The 27,451-nt window shown below is 35.6% G+C and overlaps 4 protein-coding genes across 6 annotated transcripts; 1 reads left to right on the top strand and 3 right to left on the bottom strand.

Annotated features, from left to right (window-relative positions):
- Window positions 1-25: 25 nt before the first annotated feature.
- Window positions 26-4,877, bottom strand: LOC105175029 (phosphatidylinositol/phosphatidylcholine transfer protein SFH13). Its single transcript, XM_011097337.3, has 14 exons — window positions 4,787-4,877; window positions 4,341-4,644; window positions 4,102-4,201; window positions 3,660-3,926; window positions 3,302-3,379; window positions 3,093-3,197; window positions 2,970-3,019; window positions 2,791-2,890; window positions 2,583-2,666; window positions 2,397-2,507; window positions 1,985-2,138; window positions 1,150-1,544; window positions 1,000-1,074; window positions 26-762 (listed from the first exon to the last, which is right to left on the bottom strand). Exons 1-14 carry the CDS (start codon window positions 4,791-4,793, stop codon window positions 742-744), a joined length of 1,851 nt encoding a protein of 616 aa, XP_011095639.1. The 5' UTR covers window positions 4,794-4,877; the 3' UTR covers window positions 26-741.
- Window positions 4,878-11,063: 6,186 nt separating this feature from the next.
- Window positions 11,064-15,092, bottom strand: LOC105175028 (ubiquitin-conjugating enzyme E2 28). Of its 2 annotated transcripts, XM_011097335.3 has the most exons (5): window positions 14,936-15,092; window positions 13,961-14,042; window positions 13,333-13,460; window positions 12,722-12,826; window positions 11,064-11,464 (listed from the first exon to the last, which is right to left on the bottom strand). In XM_011097335.3, exons 2-5 carry the CDS (start codon window positions 14,028-14,030, stop codon window positions 11,321-11,323), a joined length of 447 nt encoding a protein of 148 aa, XP_011095637.1. In that variant the 5' UTR covers window positions 14,031-14,042; window positions 14,936-15,092; the 3' UTR covers window positions 11,064-11,320. The 2 variants fall into 2 exon arrangements, with proteins under 2 accessions (XP_011095637.1, XP_020554158.1); XM_020698499.2 differs by lacking the exon at window positions 13,961-14,042 and having other exon boundaries at window positions 14,936-15,082.
- Window positions 15,093-17,995: 2,903 nt separating this feature from the next.
- On the top strand, window positions 17,996-21,140 carry LOC105175027 (putative calcium-binding protein CML21). Its single transcript, XM_011097327.3, has 5 exons — window positions 17,996-18,233; window positions 19,030-19,257; window positions 19,564-19,766; window positions 20,245-20,419; window positions 20,773-21,140. The coding sequence occupies exons 2-5, from the start codon at window positions 19,062-19,064 to the stop codon at window positions 20,886-20,888; spliced, it is 690 nt and encodes a 229-aa protein (XP_011095629.1). The 5' UTR covers window positions 17,996-18,233; window positions 19,030-19,061; the 3' UTR covers window positions 20,889-21,140.
- A 639-nt stretch (window positions 21,141-21,779) lies between these two features.
- LOC105175026 (KH domain-containing protein At5g56140) lies at window positions 21,780-27,451 on the bottom strand. Of its 2 annotated transcripts, none has more exons than XM_011097325.3 (7): window positions 27,097-27,451; window positions 26,258-26,343; window positions 24,191-24,336; window positions 23,301-23,420; window positions 23,066-23,218; window positions 22,455-22,598; window positions 21,780-22,332 (listed from the first exon to the last, which is right to left on the bottom strand). In XM_011097325.3, exons 1-7 carry the CDS (start codon window positions 27,189-27,191, stop codon window positions 22,183-22,185), a joined length of 894 nt encoding a protein of 297 aa, XP_011095627.1. In that variant the 5' UTR covers window positions 27,192-27,451; the 3' UTR covers window positions 21,780-22,182. The 2 variants fall into 2 exon arrangements, with proteins under 2 accessions (XP_011095627.1, XP_011095628.1); XM_011097326.3 differs by having other exon boundaries at window positions 23,102-23,218; window positions 27,097-27,443.

The following is a 27,451-nucleotide window of genomic DNA, read 5'->3' as shown; positions in this document are numbered from 1 at the left end:
ATCATATTACAGAGATAAACCAACAGAAACAGTCAAGACCTCGTGGATTCTTCAGGCTTGAAAAAAATTTGAAAGCAAAGTCCAGTTCACGGAGTTCAGATCTCTAATCAACAGAATCAATCACGGGGTGTATAAAATTATGCCCGTATTGTCATCTAATAAATAGCTCAGAATGTTTAATAAGGCCATGTAACCCCCTGCCTTGCCTGATATATTTCCTCAAAACTGCTGTGGACCATGATTCAGCTTTCATCAATTAAATACTACAAGAGACCTACTTATTCAAGCCATCAGATAATAGACATCTCAGGAAGGCCTACCCGATGTAAAGTCTTGACCACTCTGCACCAATTATTCGTTTGCACATCATTTGCCAGGATTCATGAGAAGCTGGAGTTGCTTTGTATACCCCCGGGCCTGGTTCTTTCTCTGTCCTCCCTGCTGAACTAAGAGGTATTTCTTTACTCATCCCAAGAGTTCATAAAAGACTCTGTGCTCATATGCACACACTGTGGCGCTGTTCCTCTAATACAAAATCTCAAAGCTGCATGAGAATCATCCCATAGAGCTGCATTTGTAGGTTTGTCCAATCAAGTAAGATGTAAAGGGGGTTGTGAGAAGTGACGTGTCTGTAGTAATGCATTTCTGTCATTGTCATGCACCCCCAGCAACCATCTGCCAATCATGCATTGACCTGTCGCGGAGTTTGTGCGGGTGTTCTATGTTTCTAATAATCCAAACTTAGCAAAAGCACCTTCGTCTCTGAAAAGAGAGCCCAAACTACATCAGAAATTGATTTGCAACTGCAAATGTATATTTATAATTGTATACCTTGTAAACCAAACCAAGCATAGGGGGAAGGAAAAAAAAAAAAAAAGAGAAAGCAATACACTGATAGAGGCATATTCATAACAAAATTCCAGGGAAATGACTATGTGCATTGCGACAAGAAATTGATAAAAGCAACAGAATGGTTGCCCTGCTGAGCCAATTACTTGCCTGAAACTTTGCTTCCCGCATATTTTCCAGTAAGTCAGCAATCTGAAGCTGCTTCAGCACTGCAGTGTCTAATACCTGGAGACACATTCATTATTAAATTCATATAACTAAAATCTAGAGATGAGATGAGCAGATATGATGGATAATTACCCTCTTTGTGTTCTCAAGGTCAAACTCCACGCACTTGATCCTGTCCAGAGATTGCTGAAGAATTTGATCCTTCTCAATTGGAATTTCAGCAGGTTTGCTGTTGAGTTGTTCCAACAAACTTTCCAGTCTCTGGAGTCGCTGTACACACGGAAGTATCCTGTCCTCTTCTGCAACAGCTTTTACATGTATTGACGAATGGGTGTTTGGTTCAGGTTCATTTTCTAAACCATTGGGAGGATAAATGTTGGACTGACTCCTCCAGTATTCAACAGGTACATTTCGGATGAAAGCAAAAAGCTTGATTGGGATAGATAATAATGTTTTTGACATATACTGGAAGCTTCTCTTCACAAGTTTCTCCTGGATGGCATCCAACCAGTACATAACGAGAGTACCTGACACAATTCCATAACACATCCTTAAGCCAAAAGAATGGGGCACAAATGGGTTAATGTCAGCAGACCAATTTTATGTCAGAGATACTTTACAATAGAAATTCTTTCACCCATTACATCAGGAAGGAAGCCCATCTACACAAATTTATTGACACTTATGTTAATAATGGAGAGACATCTTTGTAAAGCATTTTAATGTGAATAGGAAGAAAACAAAACGAAAAAAACAGTGAAACTCAAGCATGGTGACAGCAACCTCAATAATAATTTCCCATTGTTCATAAGATTGTAAAAGGCAACAAGAAAAGGCACAGCCAAGACCGCGTAAAAGGGATGAAAAAGAATACTTTCACTTCTCAGATTATTTTTCTAAAAACATAGTGATATTCTCATCAACACACACAGCATCATAAGCGCAGTCCTTAAGGAAAAAAACAAACCTTCAGTATGTGGTCTTGCATCACGATCTGGATCTCTTACATTGTATATATATAAAGATTCATCTTTTCCTGCTTGCTCTTCACCCACATCATTATCAGTTGGACTAAAATATTCTTCACAACTATAATAGATGCACGGATCTGCTGTTCTGGCCTGAAAAAAGTTAAAAATCATCAAATTGATACATGAGCAGGCAACCAAACTGGAAATCTGTCATGAAGTTTCATATATGACTATGTGATAGGAATATGTGCGCAAGATGGTATGTGCAGAGAAAGTGAGGAGGGGGAGAGAGGAAGAGGATATTAGATGATATATGACACAGTAAGCGCATCCATTTATGCCTAGAGTAAAAATCTGGAGATTTTTATTGAAAGCTAAAAACTGTGATTTGGATGTTCTCTGACTCACTTCATCAACAGGGGCTAGTCTTGAAATTATTGAGCTATTCTGTCTCATTGAAAAGCAAGGATCATCAACATCTGACCCTGATTCAACTGCAGATCCATCACTGCATCTCCCCTGACAATTTTATATACAAAAAAGGATTAGACATACCAAGCTAAAAGGTAAAATCCAACTTTTTTCATTTACTACCTTCAATGGCCTGACTTGAATATGTGAATCACCAGCTGTTTTAGCAATCTGCCACACAAGAGCTGCTTCTGCATTATACACAACCTACAAATAGACAGATAGCACCATTACACGATAACACACAAATTTACAGATACCGTGTATAAGTCTGCAATATTGTGCAAGTCCCAAGAAGAAAGTACATGAATTACCCTCCATTATGTTTTACCTTCATTATTTCAGGATCACCCCATGGACCCTTATCAGACCTCAGGCAACCTCCCTCAATATTACAAGTGCATGATCCACCCAAAAAGTCAGGCAATTGACTGCGATAAAAAGGAAGCCGTTAGGTGATACTTTTGTTGGGAAACCACACATTAAGTGATGCAGAAGAGACAAGCAAACCATGGATCAATAGCTTCAAGTAGTTTCCCCAACGACCTGGGGTCCAAAACCTGTAGAGATAGCACATGAGTCAGCAATTGAAGAATAAATGGATAAACAGGCGAGAAAGAGGCATGTTTGTACATGGATTTTAGCAGTAGTTTTTGCATCCAAAAATTTTTGTGCAGCAGGCCAAAGCACCTTCTTGAATCCAGGTCCAGCATTAACAATGTACATGCGGTGCAGTGTCTGCATATTTACCGGAGTTAAGTTTAAGTAAATGGATGAATCTCAATCTGGAAATGTAACATGTTGATCAATGTGAAGGGGGCCAAAAATTGACTTAAAAATACCTCTGGGTAGTAACTATTATCAATCTTTGTCATCGAAGCCAATAGACTAGCAGCAGTCTTTGTGAAATTTTTAATCCCCTGCAATCACCATTCATGAAATTATTTTAGACCGATAATCTATTTTCGTTTAATCTGACATACATGAGGAGACAAGTTCTTAGAAAATCAATACAAATCGTGAAGCTCCCTGCCACACAAAATTGATTGAAATTTTTACTGTCGCAACAAATAATCCTGATGCTAAACAAAATAACCATTTCAAGCATGAATAAAATATCATGGAGACAACAAGAAATTGTTCAACGATTGATTATAACAAAGCACCAAGTTGGTAGAATTAAAGAGTTTATCTACATACCAGGCCTTGCACATCTAAAATTGTGGTGGTTGAACAGATCCGTCTCTTTGCAGCAATGGAACAGGCTGGAAACTTCTCATGTAGAGCCTTCTCAAACTCCTGAACATGATATTTTAAGTACCGCTCGATGGTGGTGATGCCCATTAGTTTACCTGGATGAGCTTTTCCAAGCCTTTCGATGTAAACAGGCCTACCTTCTCTATCAACTCCATGATACCCTTGGGGATAATATTGCAACACCTCTTCCAGTTCCTCAAATTCAAAGTTCTGAAGATCAATAATGAATGAGAAGTTTTTTGCAGGACATGACAGACTCATAAAGTGCAGCCACCCACCCAAATGCACACACACACATACATATGTGTGTGTGTGTGTGCGTGTGAGTGCGCGTGACTTGCACTGAGAGCTACTTTTGCTAGTTCATCATGCAAACTACAATTACCTCTAAGATGGTGTCTGCTCCATACTCCCTCCTCCAATTAAGCATTTCTTCCCACATCTGAATGGTCTTGTCAATGTTGAACTCTCTTGCTTTCAAAAATCTGCATCACAAGTCACAAAATAGAGTGCACCATTAGGTTTTGCTTATGACCTTGCCTCGTGCTCTCATGTAGAACTTGTAAAAGGATAGGAGTCTTAAAAATTAGACCTGTCAAAAAGCTGAACCAGAGAACAACTCACCTCAACAATGTATGGTAATCATCATGTTTAAGTGGCAGCAATCTCCTCTCGAGCAGTTTTAGACGCAGGTCACATACAGCACTCTCCTCTCTAGCATCCCGCACATCCTCAATGGAAATAGAAGGCACTCTAAAATCAACTTTCCTTTTCCCTCTTTTCTTCAAAGAATGAGTGAACTTGTTTGAAGCATTTATCGCCTTTTTCCTTAAGGCCCCAATTTTTGATCTTCTTCTTTCATCTTCAGAGTTCTCATAATCTGATTTCCTCTCCCTTGTTTCATCATATACCTCCATCCCTTCTTGACCTAACAAGTTGAATAATCATGTTAACAAGAAAAGATTGAGATGTCAATTAACTGCTGCCGGAGATTGTTTTACCTTTGACGGTGAACAACATCACTAGCATTCAAATTAAGATGAAAAAACAGCAGCTAATAAACCACCCACCTGACATTTTAGCCAGATTCAGGAAAAAGATACAATCCCCAAAGCTAAAGGTAACCCATTTGCAAATGAAACCATCAACGGGAAAGTTGTACTACATCATTAATCAAAGAAATGGGTTAGCATCACATAAATAATCAATAATCTAATGCAACAACGATTATTCAGGAAGAAGTAGCCTAATCAAGACACCAGATTTATGGGTTCTGTGGTAGCCCTTCGATCATACCATCTCTAATCATGCATGGTCCATGTAAGAGTATATTTTGTCCATTCATAAAGACTAAACAAAAGGGAAACCAATTTCATCCTTTAGTTTTCACCAAATAGTTTCATAATCCTACACAGGGAACAAAACCTTTCAACTGGAAGTAAAATTTGTCTTCTGAGAGAATCTTAACCCCTTGCTCCACATAATATTTCTGTAATTTATTTCATCTGCACTTCATAACAGATCTACCTAGATTTCGGGAAATGCCATGACTTCACCTGGCTTTCACAATGTCATTAACTATATTATTATCGATTATTACCGGTAACTAGCAAGATAATAACTACACAGAAAAAGGTGATCAAGTTCAATGATGAAAAGCCTAAACCTCAAAATAATTTGTTACGGTTATGTGCTCAAATATCTTCATGAACCAGTCAACCAACAAAATCAAAAAGAATTTATCAGAAGCTGCAAAACATCAGATTCAGCTCACTGCTAGTTGAAAAATAGCAAAGAAGAAAAACTATTAGATGAAACTAGATCACATGAACAACATTCCTTCCCCTCATTCTACACTAAACTCTTCGCCAATTGAAAAACTTCAACAATGCCATTAAAATTTTGTTATTTCCCCTCAGATCTCACCTAGGATTCCATTTAAAAGCATAACAAGATAAAGCGCAAACACACAATTCGATACTAAAACACACGCGTCCATACATCGTGAAATCTATATACAAAAATGTATAAATGATTTTTTTTTAAGAAAAAAAGGCACCAAAGAAGCTTACATCAACACCAGAACCAGTAGCAGCAGGATCGCAATCGCCGAAGCCTACTGCATTGCTTTCTCCAGCTCTCAAATCATACTTAAGCTCCCAATAAGCATATATTCAAACAGAATCCAGGAAAAATACGAAGTTTCTGAACCGAAATTTCTCCAGAAAAAAATCTCGCAACAGAGATCGAATGAAAACGAAAGATCCAATTACGATCCTATAATGTTGGCACAACTTTACACGTAATATATATATATATATATATATATATACTTGTGTAGGTATAGGCGTACGTATATAACCTTCGTATATTTTCTCTCTCTAAATACAGGAAGGAACCAAATTGCGAAGCTTCCACCGTTGCTTTTCTCCTTTGCTTATTTGTCACCGCTGCCTCCCTTTTATCTCCCTTACCTTACGTGTCCACCCCCCCCCCCCCCCTCCTTTTTCCATTATTATTATTATTATTATTCTGTTGCTTGATTTCCAATTAAAGGGCACTTACTGGAAACGAAGGAAAAGTGGTAAAGAATCTGTTGCGGGTGGCGGTAAAACCGGAGGGAGGTGAAATTATGTGATTCTCTGATATTTAACAATAAAAAGAGAAAAAGGCCACAAAGCGTGCCTGTGATTTTTCACTTTTGAATTTAACCGAGGTTTGGATAAAAGTAGTACTCGTCTGGATTAGGGTTAGGTTATCTCCCGTTTTTACCCGCATCTTTTAACTTTTTACCCGGAAACTACGGGAAATATTTTGGATTCTTGTTATGTTAGTGGCGTGCAAATATTGTAGTTGTAGGAATGAAATTCTCAATTGTTTTGAAATTGACGGTACGGTACGGTAGTGATGCGTCAATGGGTTCGGAGGCACATTTAATGGCGGTAGCTTTTTGCCGGGGTAGGGGTAGGTCCATCAGGCTACTGATTCAGTTGGGTTAGTTTTAGTAGGTGGAGTAGGGAATTCACCATTTTCAATGTGGAGTTGGGTCTCTCAATCTCAATCCTTCTCCTTTTCTTAAATTTCTTCCATTTTAAATATGTATTATGTTTATGAAAAGAAAATTCAATTATATTTTTTCTTGATGATAATTATTACAACTGCTACTAACTTAACGACTTTTCTCCTGGAAATGACATAATTAACCATTAGTTATGGTTCAATTATTACAACCAAAAAGGCGGCTAATTAGCCTTCTTTTTCTTTCAATACTTTTTTGACCAAGCAATTAATTTGGGAGCTCTGAGTTCCTACTTTCTCCTAATAACATCTTAATTATGTGATTGCTGTTCTTAAAACCACATTCTCCAGTCTCATCAATCATTATTACATTACATTCCCCACACCTCATTATTCTTACATCAACTTCATTACTTCTTAAATGTTTGCTAATCCCTCTCTCTCTCGAATTATTTGTTTGAATGCGGTCAAGTAGCGATTACTTAAGTACATGCACTATTATTGCATCACTTATCGCACTCACCTAGCTAGATACATTATTCCGAGCCTATTAAATTAGAATGACGTAGAACAAGAGACGAATCATTTTACAAATGTTTTGATGTACAAAAGTTAAAATTGTAGTGTTTTAGTTGTGTAGCTTGACTGTGAAATTTCAAGTTATCAATTTTTTTTTATTTCGAAATGAGTTACGGAGCGATCTACATACCATCATGAGAGGCCATTGCTCATCGCAAAATTCCATCATTTTGATCATTGTTTGAATAGTTTCTGAATTTTTCTAATTTTCAGTTGATGTTATTTATTTTTTCATTTTCTTTTTTATAATTGTCATTTGAGCCTAATATTTTACCAAATTATTGCTAGAATGTTAGGATATTCTGGGACCGAATTCCATGGGTTGCTTATATAGTTTAATATTTGTGGAGGTGGAATCATAGACATATGAGAAGTGGTCCAAAATCGTAATGATCAAAGATTTGATTTATGGAGCAAGGGAGAAAATATTGTTGAAGAGTACAGGTGAAGGGGATCTTCAACGTATGATAAAAATATAGATGGGTGGCAGTGGGAGTGGCAGTGGGACTGTGGGACTGTGGCAGTGGCCTAGGAAGTAGCTAAATTATTTAACTTTTATCACGTGGATGGTTGTGTCTGAATAATTTGTTGTGATTCAAGAAAGACAGTGTCAGTTGTTTGACTTCACTTTTTCAAAATAATTTCATTCCAAAAGATTTTATGCAGCGAACAAATCAGATTTTCTGTCCACCCAAAAGGGTTTCGATTAAAGTCGTCGTATGCCAATATTGTTAGGTTGGTCTTTGATTAAAGGAAAGGTGGCAATTAATGTTAGGTACATTCTGAATTACCTTTGTCTACATTCAGTCCATGTTTTATTGGATTCAACAATTATTGTAAGACATTTTTTATTCATTTCACTTTTAATTGTGGGACGTAAACCATTTTAATTGCATCTACTTTACTTGTGTTTTTTTCTTTTTTAAAGGTGGCAACATATAAATATAATCTTGATTGTGATCAAATTACGACGGGAATATACTATTTCATTGTCATAAATGTAATTTCCATCCCAAAATGAATGGGAAAAGAAGGAAACGAGATAGATAAAATACAATTTATTATTTCGTTTAGTATGTACCTATCAAAAACTGATCCATTATGATATTAGTTCAAACGAAATAAAGAAATAACAAATTATTATACTCACACAAACACTGGAAGGCCAACGTTTGTGTCTCTTTATGTCACCGCAAATCAGTAAAGTTTTATCTAAATCATTTAGTTTAGTAATTTCGATTTTTGTTGAAATAAAACTGTCGATGATAATTTTATACATCTATTCAATAATTACATAATTTTATCAAATATTAAGGGGGGCATTTGAAATTTTTAAACGACGAGTGACTATTTATAATTATGTCAAATATCAAAAGATACATTGTAATTTACCCAATATAGAAATCATTTCACATATACAATCAACTGTCAAAAAAATTTTTTTTTAATCCAAATCAAGGTCCGTCGGCCTAAATTAATCACAAAACAAATATGATACATTTCATATGATTGGTCACTTTATATGAACTGTACATTAATCACACAATACATATTCTATTTATTATATAATTAATTAAAATTCAACTAAATCCAATTTGAATTAAAAAATTTCCTAAAAAAAGGATAGTACAGGGAAAGTAGTGCAGAACGTGCAACGCGCGTTTGAAAGGAAAATCGTGTCTAGACAAGGAAACAATTCCAATGCCAAAAAGTGGAAGATGGGCTGCAATAAGATCTTAATTATTAGTAAATGTGAGTGTAACATCTTTTCTGTACATATCACAGCTATATTATTCACCTGAAACCTATATTTTAATAAAAAGGGTATTGATAATAAAATCATTGTAAATTATTAATTTAGTACCAATCTCAGTTATTACATAGATGGATTTTTTTTTTTTTTTTGGCAATAAGTCAGTTATACAATTATAATAATTATATATTAATGAAGAGAGGGAGGGAAAGATGGGAGAATCAAAGCAGTTGGTTGAGATAGATAGTAGTGAGGCAGGGGGAGAGGAGAGATTTGCAGTAAAAAGGGGGAGATTGAGAGTGATGTATGGGGGTGGGCATGAGAATGGGGCAGAAGGGTCTAAAGAAGGCGACCCGACGTGTGAAATATTCAGACAGACTAGTCATTTTCACACCTGACACAGACGCCTCAGGACACACCCTCACCCTCACACTCACACACACACGCGCATGTATGTGCGCGAGTTGCGTGGGTGGGAGAGGCGAGAAGCAGTGCATGGCGATCGTCGAAGCAATGAGCCTCCAAATGGAAGTACTCTTCCTGCAAATGCATCACATCTCGCCCCCACTTTTGCGATTGATTGATGATCATTATGTTTTCAATTTTGTGATTATTGCTGATGATCACTCCTTTGATTCATTTGACCAATGATTGACTGTTGATGTTGAGAATGTCTTAGCTACGGGGTGTTTGAGAGCTCGTGCTATATATTTGAGATATTATTCTATTGTATAATGGGTGTTATCCACTATAATAGTATGTATTTTCTAAATTTTAATTATTTTATAATTGGACATGAATTATAATAATCGAGTTATTTTAATTAACAATAACACATGATTTCAATTTAAAAAAAAAAACTTTAGTTTCAAATCAACTTCATATTTATTTGGTCTAAGTCATTTTTTTTTTTTTTTGTTTCCCCTTCGTCAGTTGGAACCGAATTCACACCCCTTATCAAAATTACCAAGTTGAGCAAAGAGTCCAGCAATACTTACTCTTTTCTTTTTTCTCTCGTTTTTGAAATATTAATATAGTATTTGAATAGAGATATTTGAAATTTAAAAAATTTTAATCCTCAGACAATAAATATACAAATGCTTGTTTATATAATTCTGTATTATAAATGCAATTTTATTTAATATCGTCATTCAAAATTCCCAAAGTCAAATTCAACTCCGTCTGATCCAACTGAATTCTCATTCATAACAAGCAATTCTTTTTAACTCAAAATATTCATGGTAAATTTTGCAATGCCTAACATGTTACCAAGCATGTCTACCCGACGGTATCAAATCAAAGTATTCACACCTTGTGTTGGGATCCCTTTCTGAATATATTCGGAAGCGAATAAGGGGCAAAGGGTAGGGCCGCCGAGAACTCCAATTTGCACAGTACACACATACAGCAGCAGACATAGAAATAAATGTGGTAGCTCAGCTAAAGTCGCTTTCGGGTAATCTCAAATACGAAGGAGATGAAAAGAAACAAAAAGAACAATACCAAATGATAAAACAGCAACTTCTTGTATTTATACAGTATGTAGCTGCTACCAAAAAGGACGTGTCGACGAGTTCTCTACGTCCCGTCCCGTCTCCTCTGGTTTTCCTGAGCGAGAAGGACCATTCTGCTGGGAGTAGGAGGAAGGACCGCAATCTCGTGTTTGGTGGGGAACGCATTTTATGACTATCGGGCCTGCCCTCAGTACGGAGTATTTTAAGAATGAAGGTTTTCAGACCCGCGGGGTTGACAGGCCGGCCCATGTTTCCGTTTAGGGCCCCAATTCAGGTGTTAGTTACAAACCAATACGCCCATAGAAATTACAAAATGTTACAGGTTGGGAGAAAAGGATTAGATATATTAACCAGCTGGTCTTATTGGAGTGTTCACTTCGATATCCCATTTCAAACAGGCCAATTAGACATCTTGGTGCAGATTATATCATCAATTCAGTCAGTTGCATAGTTATCACTACCATGATATCTCACATCACACCAGAACAAAGAGCGAGTCTGCTATGGATGGATTTTAAGCCAACAATCATCAAGTAGAACAAGCTTATAAATTATATGACAACCTATCAGACGAGAAACGCTTGATCCCACTAGGCCACCAATTCTGTAGTTTCAAAACACGGAGCCATAATGAACTGCCCAAAATTCTTAATTGTCAGCATAATGTCTGTCCACCTTTCAATCTTTATTACTACTAGTAGCATATAATGTGATTATGCCAATCTGCAAATTAGGATCTTCTAGCCCATGGCATACTTCTGGGTCCAGGATCGAGCAGTGCTCTCATACTTGACTCTATCAGCCTTGTACATGTTAGCAATCTCAGGCACAAGAGGGTCATCCGGGTTTGGATCAGTCAGCAAAGAGCATATGGAGAGGAGTACCTATATGGAAACCACCATCAAACATGTAGTCAGGTGTGCACTCGCAAACCACAAGTTCAGAATCCTACTGATTCTCATAGAAACAGAGCAAGGGCACAAGCCAACTGCAGAACGTACATCTATTATAATGCCGTAAAAACATGCTACTATGACTAGTGTGGGTTCTATCCATTTATCCATCTACACTGCCATCCATTCAACAAATGATAATTTGAACATACTATAATTCAAGACCTCACTGTTGTTGAGAACAAGTTTTACCATTTAGGGACTGCTTGTGAGTACTTTAAAAAAGCGTTTTTCATCTTATGGTTTTAAAAAAATACTTTTGAAGTGCTTGGAATGTAAAAGTTTCTACTTCTGAAAATGCTAAAAAAGGCACCTCTAGTTGCTTTAATTTTTTTTGTAAATAAATCCAATTCAACCTTTACACTTTTTCTGTAAATAAATCCAACTTCAACTTTTACTACTTTACCCTCATTATAATAATCATAATTCAATTTACTTTTAACATCACACATTTAAAGTTGATATTAAAATTTTCAAGAAATTTAAATAATTTAACAATAATCAAACTTACACTTTCACATACTTAATATTTTATTTGTTATATATTATCTAATTATATTATTCCTACATGATTAAAAAAAAATATAAATCAGATGGCTTTAATTAATTAATAAAATTATTTTTTTTTTGGCAATCATGCAAGTTTAATTAGTGTATGAATCAATAATTATATTACTTACTGGGAGCATTATTAAATTAAAAATTTATTATCTTTTGTGAAAAATAATTATTATTGACAAACAACAAGTGCAAATATAAGCAAACATAGTATCCTTTTAGCACATGCGGATAAAAACGGTCTTTAATCAATTAAGTTTGTTTTAAAAGTGACTTTTTCCAAAACAATATCCAATTTAACTTTTGTCTATTTTCACTTTTTTTTACAAACACTTCCCATTTCTTATCCTGCTACAACTTTCAACTTTTTCTACGAAAATCACTTATCTAAAAGCAAAAGTTTCCATAAACACTCCTTTAACTGGGAATTAATAGTTCAATACCCACTCATCACAAGTTTATAACCTTAATGGAGAGCACAAAAAACCAAATCCTTGAAAGATTAACTGGACAAAGTAATTTTTGTTCCCCACTCTAGTTATTTCTTCACTTGATACTCAGGTGTCCATTGAAATGGATGGTAAGTAACGGCGACCAACATACAGGGAACTGAGAACAAGTCAAAAGTACCTTCGATATTGTAAGGGCAGGGCTCCACTGCTCTTTAAGGATATCCAGACAAATACTACCATTGCTGTTGATATTTGGGTGGAAAACCTTTGTTTTGAAAGACACCTGCTCAACGTACACACAAGAGTAAGAATCCAGATCAAATAGTAGGAATGAAAATGAAAATGTAATGCCAGAAGTGGCATCAAACAAGTTATTTTCGGTACTAACGCCGTCAGATATAACAACAGTGACAGTGCCATAACCTCATACAAAAGGATGCCCACATGAATCTGAATGTATGATGGAAAAATAAATGAAAACCACCGGAACTACTCTTTGGTGCTTCACATCTCAAAAACATATCACATGTGGTTTTCTGTTTCAGTTCTTAACCAACACATGTTTGCACCATGCGAACAATTTTCCACTGGAAAATAAGTCCACAGTGCACTCTGTTTAAAGGCATCCGCTCAACCAAACTAATTTGAATAGATAATTCTAAGTCAAGAATCATTCCAAAATGATGGTCACTCGAGTTCTTTTATATAATGCTTCAAATCAGTACAAGGACACCAACTCGGTGCTATGTGCAAAGGACCAAATGCAAATACCAGGCAAGCACAATTTACCTTGGGTGGTTTGAATGGATAATCAGGTGGAAAACGGATAGTCACGAGAAACACCCCACCAGAAAATGGGCTGTCTGAAGGACCCATAATGGTAGCTTGCCAATGGAACATATCTTCACCCACAGGCCCTGCAGCAAGGGGTGACAGAATGCTTGAGCTTCATTATTAACAAAAATGAATTGATAGATGTTCCATTATGATAATATGTGAAAAAAGTAGACTTCATTTAGAAACTCATTTATGCCTTTACAGACTGCATCAATGCAAATCAAACATGTTAAAAGAAAAAACCACATGAAATTAAACAAGAAAATTTTAAGAAATTAACACAGGATACTGATGATCATCCTTTCTTCTCTGTGCTCAGAGGTTAATACTTAATTTTCAAAGTCTACCAGTATGACTTCAACTCTCAACCAAAAGCAACCAACTCTAAGAATGAATCGTTTGAGGACTGAACGAAGACCAACTCTGGAGTTCCAACAACATTATATAGAAAAGTTTTCAATACAGGTTATAACAGAAAATATTTTTTCTTTTTTTTTTGTTTTTGGTGTGGGGGTGGGGGGGGGGGAAGCAACTTTTAAGGCATATGTAGTGGGAAATTAGGAGAAGAATGATTACAGACCAGCACTGCAGGATGCAGGAGGGTCCTTTTGCAAGTCTTTCAATTCTTTCTGAATTCTCTTGGAAGCCATCACGTTATGTTCCTGAAGTTGAAGCAACCAATGAAATCATTCATGTGTCTATATTTTCCACCAATACTGAAGGATGCAAGCATAACTATGTCATCAAATTAGTACACCCAGAAACTATCTCCAGGGCCTCATTCTAAGGATGTAAAGTTAACACATCAGAGTATAGTCATGTAAGTAGGAGGGAAACATGATATGAATATACTAATTAGGAAATTTAATACAAATACAGTTTCTTTTTGTGCTGAATTTTAATACAAATACAGTCGTAGATCATTACTTTAGCACTTTAATACGAGCCAAGTTGCCCTTGCAAAGAATAAATAATCATCTTCATGAGCCAGAAGAAGTTTGTAGCTAATAAGTATTTACTCGTTAGCAAAACAAATCACCCGATAACCCAACATAAGATAAAAACATCTTTATTCCTAAGTATTTGCTTTTTCCGGAAGGATAAGAATCCCACGAGACTGAGAAATAAAACGGGAAAAATCTAGGGAACCTTGGAGTAGCCCAAAAATTACCTCAAAACCACAAAAATTCTCTAATCTTTCTAACCATCATGAAAGGTAAGAAATCAAATCACATCCGATAAAACCTATTTCAACCAAATTAAAGAAAAAGCAAACCCCACCCACTAAGTCGGTCTCTTGGACTGAAACGGGGAAAAGGGAAACACGCACACACACACACATCACGTTGCCATAGAGAGTCATACATGCAGACAAAACCCCCCACCAAAAAAAAAAAGATAAAAGGATTGCAAAGAACAAATCAGAGATATCACGTAACCCTAGAAATTTAACAACTAAACCATTGATCAATCCCTAGTCAAATACACATGCATGAATACATCATTGATCCACCAGCGATAGAAAAAAAGCTAGACAGGGAGTTGCGAAGCGAACCTCCGGCTAACAAACAATAGGGGGCTCAGTGCAGGTCCGACGCGTAGAGAGAGATTTTCCGCCGGCGAGAAAAGGAAAGGCGTCGACTTGATAAGTAATAAAAATGGATTGGGCACTGTCTCCGCTGTGCATCAGAGGAAAAGAGGGTGTGGCCACCTTTATATAGAGAGCCACCGCGTGTCATCCCTCGTGGCGGTGGAGACGGCATCTTCAATAGTCCATGCCATGCACGTGTTCCCCCTTAATTTTAAAGAACATTATATTCTTATATCAATTCTTCATCTTCTCTATTCCTCTTATATCATATTTAACTAAATTTATTTAAAACATCTTATAAGATAATATTATAACATATAAGAATCAAATCTTATTTTAAAAAATAAAACATTAACATATTTGAATAAATAAGATTACAAAATTTATAAAATTTTAGTAACGATAAATTTATAATTAATTGTAATAATATTATTAAGATCTTATAAATAAATTAACATTTTTTTACTTTTTCTTTATTATTTTTTTTTTGAAGAGCTTATAACCTCACTCAAACAGCCTATTTTAATCTTTAATTCAACAACTTTTTTAATATGAAAATATTACACAATAATATGTTATACTATCCTGACATAATATGATTTGCATTTATAAAAAAAAATTAAATTATTATTCATAAATATTGTACATACATAATTATTATATGACTGAACTAGTCGAGTTTATTAGTGGTGTGTTAATTTTATTTAATATATAATGATAAGATTATCAGAAAGATTGCATCATAAAAAATATACTTAATTTTGACTACTATTGCATTTTAAATAAAAATATTTATTTTCCATTTTAGTACTTAAACATAGGTAAATATTGTTGAGTATGAGAGGAATAGAAAGCAAGCATTGACACTTTTCAAGTAAGTGGGTACAAATAATAGACGTGGTACAATCTAATAATTGGGCGCATTGAAAATGGTAGCGTAGATAGCAAGCAGATGAGTGCAGTGTAGAGCGTACCCGCCCCCTCCCCTCATTATGAACCCTTTTTTGTTTTCAATGCAATTTGGGCACCACCGCCCAATTCTTGTTTGAATTATTGTTAATGTGTTTGAGTTTGATTTGATTATTAATTAAAATGAACTTGAATGAATTTTAATTTAATTAAATTTGAATAGTTTGATGTTTTTAAATTTTTTTTATTAATTGAATCGAATATTCAGTTATTTGATTATTTTTTCAGTTATGCGAGCTTTCGAGCGTTTTGAAATATTTTATAAGATGTTTATAATATTATAAGCTCTAAAATATGAGGAGCTTATAAAAATTAAAAAAAATAAGGAGTTGCTAATTTATTTTTAAAATTTTAAATTGTGTTTTGGTTGGGTGGAAGTAAAGATAAATGTTTGATAGATAATTTGGTATTCGGTCAGGGAGACGAGATGGAAGAAAAGTAAAACTCAATGTACATGAAACTCTTCCAGAGTTCATTTTTGTTTATGTCCAAATTGGACGAAAAAGACAAAAAAGTATATTTTTTATTTTTATTTACTCTATTACCCATATATATAGTTTATCTCCAATTTTTTTGTCCTTCTTGTTAGTAATACCATACATAATTGTCAAAGAAAAGATAACAAAATCACTGAAAAACTACTGCATCGAAATCGACGATCAGGTAAATAATCTTATTAGTAATTCTTATTTATTTAAACTAAATAGTTTAGAACAAATACACAATACTCATTTTGATAAATATTTTATTAATATTTTTTTTAAAATTTTGATATACTAAGATTATATTAATATAATATCAATTTATTTATTTTTTAATATACAACGAAGACAAGAATTATTTAATAAAACTATAAAAATTATTATTTTTTAATTAGATAGCCCACTTCCCATATTGGGCCCTAATTGAAGACCTTAACAGTTTCAATAAAGCCCAATAATAGTTTAAAAATAATTATTATATTTTATAAATTTTAATTGATCATGCACTCTTATTTGGATGTGCAACACATACTTATTAGTTCTTTATGACAATAAACTAAAATATTTTTTTCTTAATATTACTTAAATATTAAATCAAATATTTATTACAGCATTTGTTGTCTTTGTATTTGATTGAGTGAAAAAACTAAAATTATTGATTTTTCATGCAAATAAAATAAGTCGACAACCTTTTGAGGTATGATTATATATATATATATATATATATATAAAGGATGATTACACTCTTCTTTCTGAGTTTTGGTATAATTATATTTAGTATTCTTATAATTTAATTTTATTTAACAAATAGATTCGTCACTTAAATAAAATTCATCGAAGGTGTCGAAGGATAAAAAAGGAATATACCCTCACATAAGATTTAAATTAAATAATAAAAATCGATAATGAAACTAAAATCCCGAAAGTTTTATTTGGTTAAGTCCACACGGATTTGATATTAAACATTAAACATATAATATTTATATATAAGAAAATATATATAAGAGAAATGATTTGACAATAAACAGTATTTTTGCCTCCCAAATCCCAACATTAAACCTACATCACTTATTTTAAAATATTTTAAATTATCTCAAAACACAAATTTAAATATATCATTTATTTTCAATATATACTTACTTATCTCTATTTTTCTCTCTATATCGCCAAGATACAAAATAAAACACTCAAAACACAAATTCAAAAGATATTGTTTCTAGTGTACCTTTGATTTAGAAAGTTAAAATAATACTCAACGGCATTTCACGACACATAAAACAATCATAAAATACAGAGAGAAGTCGGAGTGTGTCTTGACTTAGGGGATCAAAGCAACGAAAATATCGCAACTACGGATTTAAAAAACTGGGAGAAAAGCGGGAGGGAGAATAAAGCAAGAAGCGTGTTAAGTTGAAAAATTTTATTAAAAAATTGTGGGAGCATGATCTCACCGGAAACATAGCCGGCCACCACCGCTGTGAACCGCCACTGACTGTGCGTGGTGGGTAAAGCACTAATCTTGGAGCCCATTGATTGACCCGTTTACTTTATTTTATTTTTTTCAAATAATAATTAGTACACATAAACGTAAATTAATCAAAGCCCACTTCACATTTGAGCCAGACCCAGAAAAAAGATCGTTCCTTTTTCAATTTATGTCTGAAAGTCTGGTTCAGAGCCTGATTAAGCTTTCAGCACAAAGAAAGAAGCTTCTACGGCAGAAGGGTATTTTGGGCAATAGAGCAGGATCAGAGGCAAATAGTAGTAAAGGCCCCTTCTGCTGATTCTGATCCTGTATTGTATGGTGTTGGGTATAAAAGAATTCATTAGCTTTTACTTGTCTGGTGTTGTTTCAGTATACAGCTAATCTTTTGAGGTTCTCCCTCTCCCCCCCCCCCCCCCCCTCTCTCTCTACACAGTATGGTTCTTCATATGTATGTTGGTAATCTTGTTCACATATGCTACTTGTTTCGCTTTTCCAACTTTGCTGTTCCAAGAACAAATTTTTATGTTGATATCTCTGGTAAAACAGGAATAAGAACTTAGGAAATAGTTGATATGCTCCCTTTGCCCTCATAGAGCCGTGAGTAGTTGAAAATGTAAGTTTTGTCTTAATTTTCTGAATAATTTGAAGCTCTTGGATTAGTATGGTGTATGAAAATTTGCGGTTTCCAGTTAATTGAAACTTGCATTTTGTTGGTGAGGAAGAGGCCATAATCTAATCACCAAATTCTTTATCAGATACTGGCAATTTTCAGTTGCAAGAAGGTGCAATTTGGGTTAGGTCTTGTTTGGGACCTGGGGTTAGGTGTAGGGCTAATGTCATTAGGCCAGTTGCATATGTTTTCAGGGTTTGCTATCTTCCCATGTTTTATGAAAGATTTGTGTCTTGAACATTTTCTTATTAATATGATTATTACTATTTTGCTGTAAAGAAGATGAATAGAAAGGATGGAGGGAGTCCAGGCTTCCATCTGTTCTTCTAAAAACTATGTATGTATGTCTTTGCTGGTTGTGGTTGTGTCATGTTTTGCAATGGATGGTTTAGTAGTATACAGTGGTGTTAGCATACTCGCTTACTCCTCACATTTTCTTTATTTTCGGCAGAACTGCAAATCAATCACAATTTTTAACTGAAAATGGGAGGTGTAATTGGAAAGAATGAATCTCCTAAGGCTGCAGTGTCGGAGACGAAGCTTGAGGCCAGAATAAATGAGGCAATACGGAGAAGGGAAGTTGAAGGGAGTACTATAAAATCCTTCAACAGCATTATTTTAAAGTTTCCCAAGATTGACAGAAGCTTAAGGAAATGCAAAGCTACGTTTGAAGACTTTGGTACGTATTATCTGAGTGCACATACTTGTTGGGCTGCATGTTGTTGATCTTTATGTGATGAATCGGAGAATGAAATGGTAAATAAACGAATGAATAGAAGGGAGAAAAGTGTTATCCTGCTGACTTGTGCATCACTCGTAGTTTCGTATCAGATTTCGACATTCTTTACTTTCTTCTTTACACGTTCCTTCACTTATAACATTTTGAATGGATCATCCTGTAGTAGAGTGCCAACTTCTTCCCCATAAGGAACAAGAAATTTGTAGTGTCCTGATTATAATAAAATCAGTTTGCTGTGTTTAATAGATGAGGATGGGAATGGTGCTATCGATCGAGAAGAGCTGAAGCACTGCTTCCACAAGCTGGAGATCAGTTTCACTGATGAGGAGGTTAATGATCTATTTGAGGCATGTGATATAAATGAAGACATGGGGATGAAATTCAATGAATTCATAGTTCTTCTTTGCCTTGTCTATCTTCTGAAGGAAGATCCAGCTGCCGAGCATGCTGTATCCAGACTCTACTCTGTTTATTCCTTCACCTTTTTCTGTCAGAAATAATGTTATATTAAATGCCTTTTTCCTGTTGGGGTGGGGGTGTATATTTAAATGCCTTCCCATCATTGATGCTCATTTCTGCTTCCAAATTCAGGTATTATGTTGCATTTGATTTTAATTACGAAAATAGTTTCCACCATTGCATACATCATGGGGGAAGGAAAGAGAAAAGATTTAATAAAGCACAGATATATTCTCTTTGAGAGGGAGTATTGTCAATCTTCTCTTCCTCCCTTGAAGTCTGTGTCACAAATGTGTTAAGACATACAAGCTAAATGTTCTCCGTTATAGTTCAGGGCCCCTTGATCCTAATGCCCTTATCCATGCACAGTATTCTTCCAATGGTGGTAGTTTCACAATCATCACCAATGTAGCCCACATATTGTTTTGTCTATCTGCATACTGCTTGTCTGTTCCTTGACATTGACAGAAATCTCGTATGGGAATGCTAAATCTGGAGGCTACTTTTGAAACATTAGTTGATGCATTTGTGTTCTTGGACAAGAACAAGGATGGTTATGTGAGCAAAAATGAGATGGTTGACGCAATAAATGAAACCACTTCAGGAGAACGATCTTCTGGGAGAATTGCCATGAAAAGATTTGGTCAGCTCTCTCTCTCTCTCTCTCATGTTTGCACACATATGGAAATAGATTCAAGTTTGGGGTGTGTGTGTGTATGTCAATTGAACTGAACAACTTCTTGTCTTGTCAGATCATAATGAGTCTGATTCTTAAATGACATAATTGTAGAATTTCTATTTGATATGAACGTCGTCTGTTCAAAGCAATAGTAACCGTGCTTTTAACCACCAAAAACCAGTTGCATCTTTGAATATGCTGAATTACGAAAAGTTGGTAGCAGATCAGAAAAGCTAAATGTCTTTTCATGCTATCAGTTATCATCTATGTTCAACTTTTCTTGAAACAGTCACGATGAACTTGTTTCTGTTTTTCAGAAGAGATGGACTGGGACAAAAACGGAATGGTAAACTTCAAGGAGTTTGTTTTTGCTTTTACTCGTTGGGTTGGAATTGAAGAAGGCGATGATGACGAGGGGGAGAATGATGCCTGAATAGAAGTTCTCAAGCAAGTCATGCCTGTGCTCCAGAAGAGCTTCCAGCAGTTTTTTCCCCAAAGTTGTGATCCTGGTCGACATGCCCTCTTTCATGTTTCCAATAAATATGGAGTTTAACATATAACAGGTCATATTATGACCAGATTTCTGTTGTAAATAGACTATGTTGAAGTCCAATGATTTGTGCTACCACAAAATTCTTTTGAGCTGCCAACCTTAATGTCAGTTTATGATCTTCCTTTGTTTCTACTACAAGTTCGGATTGCTGCGTGTTGGTTAAGGTGGATTTCTTGTTCAAACTTTTGTGTGAGAACATAATCTTTTTTGAAAAGAATAGTTATTTATACCCCCTAACCTATGATTTATTTACAGAAACAATGTTTATTTTTTGTATAATTACAAGAACCACCTTCTAGCAGCCAGCAAAGGTAGCTTGTGCAATGTTATCTGATATTTCTGGATAATGTAAGTAATTTTTCAAAAAATAGGTTGGTTTTGTGAGAATGATGTTGACATTTTTGTTAGGCGCATGTGTAATAATGAATCGTGCAAGTAAAAACCATAGGTTAAGAGTGTAATGTAATTATCCTTTTTAAAATAACAAAGAGAGGGAGTAAGACAATGTTATTGAGGCAACTGCAATTCTTCCAAAATCCTTTCGTTCTTGCAAATAATTCACTCCACTCAGTTGAGGCACATCAGAAGAAACAAAAATAGGATCTTCTGCTGCACCTACATGCCCAGTCTAGAGGATGTGCTGCATTGAGAGTGCCCCTATTACAAGGCCGATACACAACAGCCAGTCATGCACTATGGTTTATGGCAAGAGCCGTCATACATTATTAGCAAAAAGAAAATCGATTCATTCAACATCATATCAAGAAAGAATAATTAAACAGTGTTTGTGATCATAATTCTACGTTGAGTACAATCCAAGCCGGAGATTTAGAACAAATCAGTTCGGCCTTGACACTATAAAAATCACATTTTATGACTTACAAATTCCCATAATACTACAACTCCATTACAAGCTTACAAAAAATGAAATAATACAACAGTGGTTGGAGGGAGAATACTCCCTGACCAAACTGCCCAAAGCATATATAATCTCAAACTCTGACCAACAATATACTGCTAGTAAATCTTCCAAAGTATAACAAAAGCACACCTCATCGAACTGGCACTCAACAGGACCAGTGTCCCGATGGCAGTTAGAGGCATTGACTGACACAGGAAAACCTGTGTTATGGGACTGCTGTTCAGAGGCACAGATGAACATTTAGCCCGTATCTCACCCCCTAGTTTTTGCTCTCTTCATTCCAAGGCTGTTGTGGAAGGGGGATACAGAACCAGACATTTGAGAGCCTTCTTCCCTAAGTGTACCATTGAGCACAGCCAATTCTCGTAGCTGCTGTTTCTTATAAAAATCTTGAGATTCATCCTGCATTTAGATACACAGGGTCAACAAAGACTAAAAGTAAGATAAAGAATTAAGAAAAAATGCAAAGATGTTACAAATGGAATGGATGGCAAAAAAGGACAACTTGGGCAGGTGAAAGTTACCACTGGCTTGAGTAAATCTTCAAGTATCTCGCGTGCCTGCATTAGACGGGCATCAATTATCTCAACTGGCAGTTCTGCCTCAACAAGTATGTGAAGAGGTTCGTTAAGGTGCTCATATCCTGGTTTCCCCCTCATCATCTCTTCCTTCAGATCAAATAGTAAACATCACTTTTAATCAATTGAATCTAGACAATGACAATATACAAGAAATTACTAGGAAAAAGAGAATTTCTGAACCATATCAGATGCAGGAATCCAATCAGAGGTAACCATTTGAAGGTGTACCGAAACATGTCACTTGGAAATTAAAGCTCAATTTGAAAAATCACAAGAACACACATATCATTAACTGGAAGAAACAAAGAAATCTTTTATATTCACAACTGCGCCATGAAGAATAACAAGTTCTCACAAGAAGGTGCAGCACAAGTGAATCAATCTCATCTCAGTAAACTCACTAAACTTCAGCCAAGGCAAAAAGATTATCTGAAGTTAGCATTTCTAATTTATAAATAAAGCATTGCAGATGCTCCAAACTATGAAAGAGGTTACGATAGCAAATAACTTCTAAATGCCGTTGCACTTTTCAGATGGATGCATTCATTGCGTACAATCTGGGACAATGATAAAGGCCATATCCCAATTACCCTCACTGGATCCTTGATACTACCACGCCCTCTAATTAGCACACGGCAATCAGTTGTTGCTTCGACTCGTTTCAGAGAGTTCCCTCTAGGGCCAAGGAGGCGCCCAACAAAATTATACTGCAATAACAAAGAGAAGACATGTGAAATGAAGTGTGGCAAAAGAAATCACATCAAGAAAAAGTTAGAGGAGAATTAGTACATTTGGATATTGTTCAACTGGAATGTCAACCCTTAATGTTCGCTTGACTATAAGACCTGATGAGCTACCTTGGGAACCAAGCCAGTTCTGTACAGAAGATGGTTGCATCATACTGGACAACTGCACATTTAATTCCACATATTGTAAGAAAGGAAAACATTAACAATAGTGGAAAGATTTTCCTGTCTCCGTGTTTTTGAGTTCCACTTAATTATAAGTTGGAATGTTTCCGAACTGAATGAAGCTGACGAAAGGAACAAAAGCATCTTAAAAGGTGAGAAGAGCAAAACTGCACGGAGGCATGCCAACATACAAGTAAAAAAAACAACTGTCTGACAAAAGAAAACATCGAGATCCAAAAACAGCATACCACCTTTGTGTTGAATGAATTTCAACACCCAGATAGCACCATGCTTTACATGAAATGGGGGCATTCACAATAATTTGTTAGTAGGAGTTAGGTTAAGTTGAAGATACTTTCATTAGCCAAAAAGAAATTAATGTCAAATATCTTATTGAAGTCAAAACGACCAACATCTTTCTTGTAAGACTATAGTTATACCACAGTAAAGTAGTCTCCACATGTTAATCGAAGTTAAAGCTGAAAGCTGGTTAACATAAGTCGCATATGGGATGTCAGATCATTGCAACAATAAGATGCAAATCAACTATAAGTAAAATTCTCTATGACATGCCAGCTAATTCCATATATCATTCTTTGAAGTTGTTAGCTTCAAACTACCAGCAAGATGAGAAGTTAAGATTAACGTTAAAAGCACAAATATAAAATTATAAAGTTAGAATGAAAAGTAAAAATTTGTTTGAAACCTTGTCAAAACAGTAAAGAATTAGATCAAGCAAAAGGTTATGTTAATGGTTAGTATCCGTACATCTGATTGAAATGGTGATGCCCATCTGTTCATGTTAGCTCCTCCATTTGAATATATTCCTCCTGAAGCCAGGGGGCTTGCATGTTCAAGCCCACTTTGTTCTAAAACTGATGCATTCCCCAACAGTGTAGTTACACGCAATATTTCTGCTTCAAAAAGGTCAATTTCCAAGAATAAGATGTACCAGTTAGCATTGGTTAAGAAATTAGCGAGCAGTCACCACAATGACACAATATGACTGTTAACTGGTTAGTTAAATCCCTGGAATAAGAAAGGAGATCTCTTAAAGTTAAGGATGTTGAACAAATACCATAAGAAATGACAAAAGAAATATTACTGAAGTTCTTAATTCGACAGAATTATAGACCTAAAACTCTGTAGTTAGCTACTGTATACGACATCCAACATTGGGAGGAAAAGAACAATACATAATTAGTTTAACCCCAGTTCTCTCTTAGTCATGGATTATAGCTTGTGGTGCAATTTCCTCTATATGGCACCAGAAACAAAAATCGCAGAAAGGTGCCAGGAGAAACCATCCAATCAAGCTCATGCATACATGGAAAAAGAAAAGCCAAGGGAAAATAGGAAGAATTTTAGGTGAGGCATCTTGGTTAACATTTGATGATCTGAGCATGAAAATATCCTCCTAAAAAGGCCTGCCTTTTATTTTTTTGCCATCTAAAGCTGCGCATCAGAAAAAGAGCCTTACACATTGCAAGCACATCAATAATTACGTCCCTTTCTTCTTCTTTTTTGTGTATATACCTTAAGGCACTCCTAACCAAGGGACCAAGAAAAAAACTTTACTGAGAGGGATACAATTTGCAATTGCATTAGTATAAATCTGATGCCGCTTTGGGGATGCATGGATGTCAAGCATGGTAAATGTTGTGGAATACAAACTCCAAAGAGGCACATTGGTGCCTCTTGTCAATAAATCCACTTGATTCCAAATAATCACGCATGCTGATACTTTAAAAGATCAATAACGAGCCAAAAAACAAAAAAAAAGTATTCAGTTCCTATGTTATCAGACATACATTGCTGAGCCAAGCAACAGTCAAACTTAACTTTTCTGAAAACATCACTCAGGCAAATATTTCTCTACATAAATCTCAAAAACCCTATGCTTTAGCAGTCCAGAACAAAAAATTCGAAGACATTGAAAACGAGAAAGAATGTTAGCATTTAAAGGATCCACTTGTTTGGTTTCCTCTTCTGCACAGGGGATAAATGTTGTATCAAAACGTTATCCAACTATAAGAGACTTTATGCCTCGAGTCCAAAGATGTATTTTACAAGGATGGTAAAGAAATTTAAAGGGGTCAAAGCATGATGTGCAATTTTTGACATGGTGATATAGAAAAATGGTTCTTCTAATAACCAAACAACTCGTTCATTTCATTTAGAAAGGGATTTAATTAGTCTTATAAAATCAGCCAATCAAGAGCCAGAATAAATTTTCTAATGCAAGCAAACTTGCTAGGTACGCTGCATTCATGCAGGATTGTGAAGAAACAGCCCGATGTAGGCATGAAGTAGTGTAGGTAAAGATAATTCATAGCACAAGTCCATAAGGATATATCAACAAACAAAACACCAATGGCAATACATCCAAATACAATTGCCATTAATTAATCCATCTCCTTTTTCTCTCTGCATTCATGCAGGATTGTGAAGAAACAGCCCCATGAAGTAATGTAGGTAACGATAATTCATAGCACAAGTCCATAAGGATATATCAACAAACAAAACACCAATGGCAATACATCCAAATACAATTGCCAATTATTAATCCATCTCTTTTTTCTCTCTCCCTCTTCCCATCCCTTCCTCGCTCAATCCATTTTCATCCATCTGATAATATACATAATATGGCATATAATGGATTGGGTGAAAACCCTCAAGTTTAGATGAGATGCTAAAATAACTTTAGGCAGGGACCTCCAAGCGTATTTCGAGGTACTCTCAATGTCATGCTGGAAGCAGAAGCTTTCAGCTTTCTCAAGATAGCCTTACTTAAGTGTACACAAGGGACAGCAGAAATTTGAATCATAAACTCACCCTGATTCAGTAGACGATAGCTATTTGGCAGCACAGCAATAAATGGACTGAGTTTGTTACGTTCTGCCAGCAACTCTGAGAGATACCTGTCAGTGTTGACATAACATCCTCAGTATCAGTTACAGATAACGAAACATGTTCAGCATTGTGTATAAGATTGTACTACTGGACATTGAGCATGTAATATAATTAGATTGAGGGTGTGGGAAGGAAAAGATCTTGCTAGGTTTTGCTTGATAATAGAATAAATTAAATCTGAACTACTTAAGGTATTTGTTTGATCAACAGGTTATTTAAAGAAACATATAATAACATACTGTTTTCTTCAGATAAAAATAAAAAGATGTTTTGATGGTGCTTTTTTCTTGTATACCTTTATCAACAGGATCAAAACAGAACCTTTGATTTACTGTATCAAGGTTGTGTGTAGTTCATAATCAATCTAGGCTAGGGACAAAGAAAGCGCGCCCACTCCTTATAATTCTATCATGTTACAGGAACCAAAGATCTCTTGCTATCTAAAAGCAACATAATTTTCAGAAAACGAATTCCAACTTCACAAACCACACACCATCAAATCAAGTATAAAGGATATGCGCATATACTTTAGAATTACACTTCTAGCCTGTGCGGAAACAAGATTCTGCAAGAAAATGAAGAATCACAAAGAAATCAAATTAAATAATCATTACCAACTTGAAGTAAAGTCCACTGATATAATCACTCTAGCAGCATAACAACAGAACTATTGAAGTCCGCAAGATCCACCGATAATCTCTTACATACAGCTCTTCGTAGAGAAAAAGGAAATAAAAGATCACAAGGAAAGAGGAAATTACTTTTCCTGCTCCACTAGAGCAGAAGCGGCGCCGATATGCGGAGAGTGAGGAGCGGACGGCGATGGTGAGTAGGCCATGTACCTTCCCGACGACATCCTTTCGGCAGCTACAGGAATCACCGCCGTCAGATCCACCAACCACCGACTAAACTATCAGTCCAACTCAAGAAGCAGTAAAAACAGCTGGTGTATTTATTTACGCGCGAAGACAGGCGCTGCGTCGGTGGGAGTAAAAGCAAAAGCAAAAGGAGCAGTATAAGAAGGAGAAGGAAAATGTGAAAGGATGGCTCTATATTTATTGAAGTGATGAATGAGGAGGAGACCCCCCCGGGGGGGTGGGGTGGGTTGGGATGGGG

The sequence above is a fragment of the Sesamum indicum genome, linkage group LG12, assembly GCF_026168435.1.
Source record: "Sesamum indicum cultivar Baizhima isolate 11 linkage group LG12, ASM2616843v1, whole genome shotgun sequence".
Taxonomy (NCBI): domain Eukaryota; kingdom Viridiplantae; phylum Streptophyta; class Magnoliopsida; order Lamiales; family Pedaliaceae; genus Sesamum; species Sesamum indicum.
Note: the sequence above shows the minus strand (reverse complement) of the source record. Positions and strands in the feature narration are given on the sequence as shown.

Excerpts from the sequence above, each read along its gene's own strand:
- LOC105175028 (XM_011097335.3), bottom strand. The coding sequence starts at position 14,030 with ATGGCTTCCAAGAGAATTCAGAAAGAATTGAAAGACTTGCAAAAGGAC. Across the intron at positions 13,461-13,960 it reads TCCTGCATCCTGCAGTGCTG|GGCCTGTGGGTGAAGATATG; the intron begins GTCTGTAATCAT and ends CCCTTGCTGCAG. Across the intron at positions 12,827-13,332 it reads ATCCATTCAAACCACCCAAG|GTGTCTTTCAAAACAAAGGT; the intron begins GTAAATTGTGCT and ends TACGTTGAGCAG.
- LOC105175027 (XM_011097327.3), top strand. The coding sequence starts at position 19,062 with ATGGGAGGTGTAATTGGAAAGAATGAATCTCCTAAGGCTGCAGTGTCG. Across the intron at positions 19,258-19,563 it reads AGCTACGTTTGAAGACTTTG|ATGAGGATGGGAATGGTGCT; the intron begins GTACGTATTATC and ends TGTGTTTAATAG. Across the intron at positions 19,767-20,244 it reads ATCCAGCTGCCGAGCATGCT|AAATCTCGTATGGGAATGCT; the intron begins GTATCCAGACTC and ends TGACATTGACAG.
- LOC105175026 (XM_011097325.3), bottom strand. The coding sequence starts at position 27,191 with ATGTCGTCGGGAAGGTACATGGCCTACTCACCATCGCCGTCCGCTCCT. Across the intron at positions 23,421-24,190 it reads CATCACCATTTCAATCAGAT|TTGTCCAGTATGATGCAACC; the intron begins GTACGGATACTA and ends TTAAATGTGCAG. Across the intron at positions 22,599-23,065 it reads CTTTATCATTGTCCCAGATT|GAAGAGATGATGAGGGGGAA; the intron begins GTACGCAATGAA and ends TTTGATCTGAAG.
- LOC105175029 (XM_011097337.3), bottom strand. Across the intron at positions 3,380-3,659 it reads TTTTAGATGTGCAAGGCCTG|GGGATTAAAAATTTCACAAA; the intron begins GTATGTAGATAA and ends TGGTGATTGCAG. Across the intron at positions 2,891-2,969 it reads CTTGAAGCTATTGATCCATG|TCAATTGCCTGACTTTTTGG; the intron begins GTTTGCTTGTCT and ends TTTTTATCGCAG.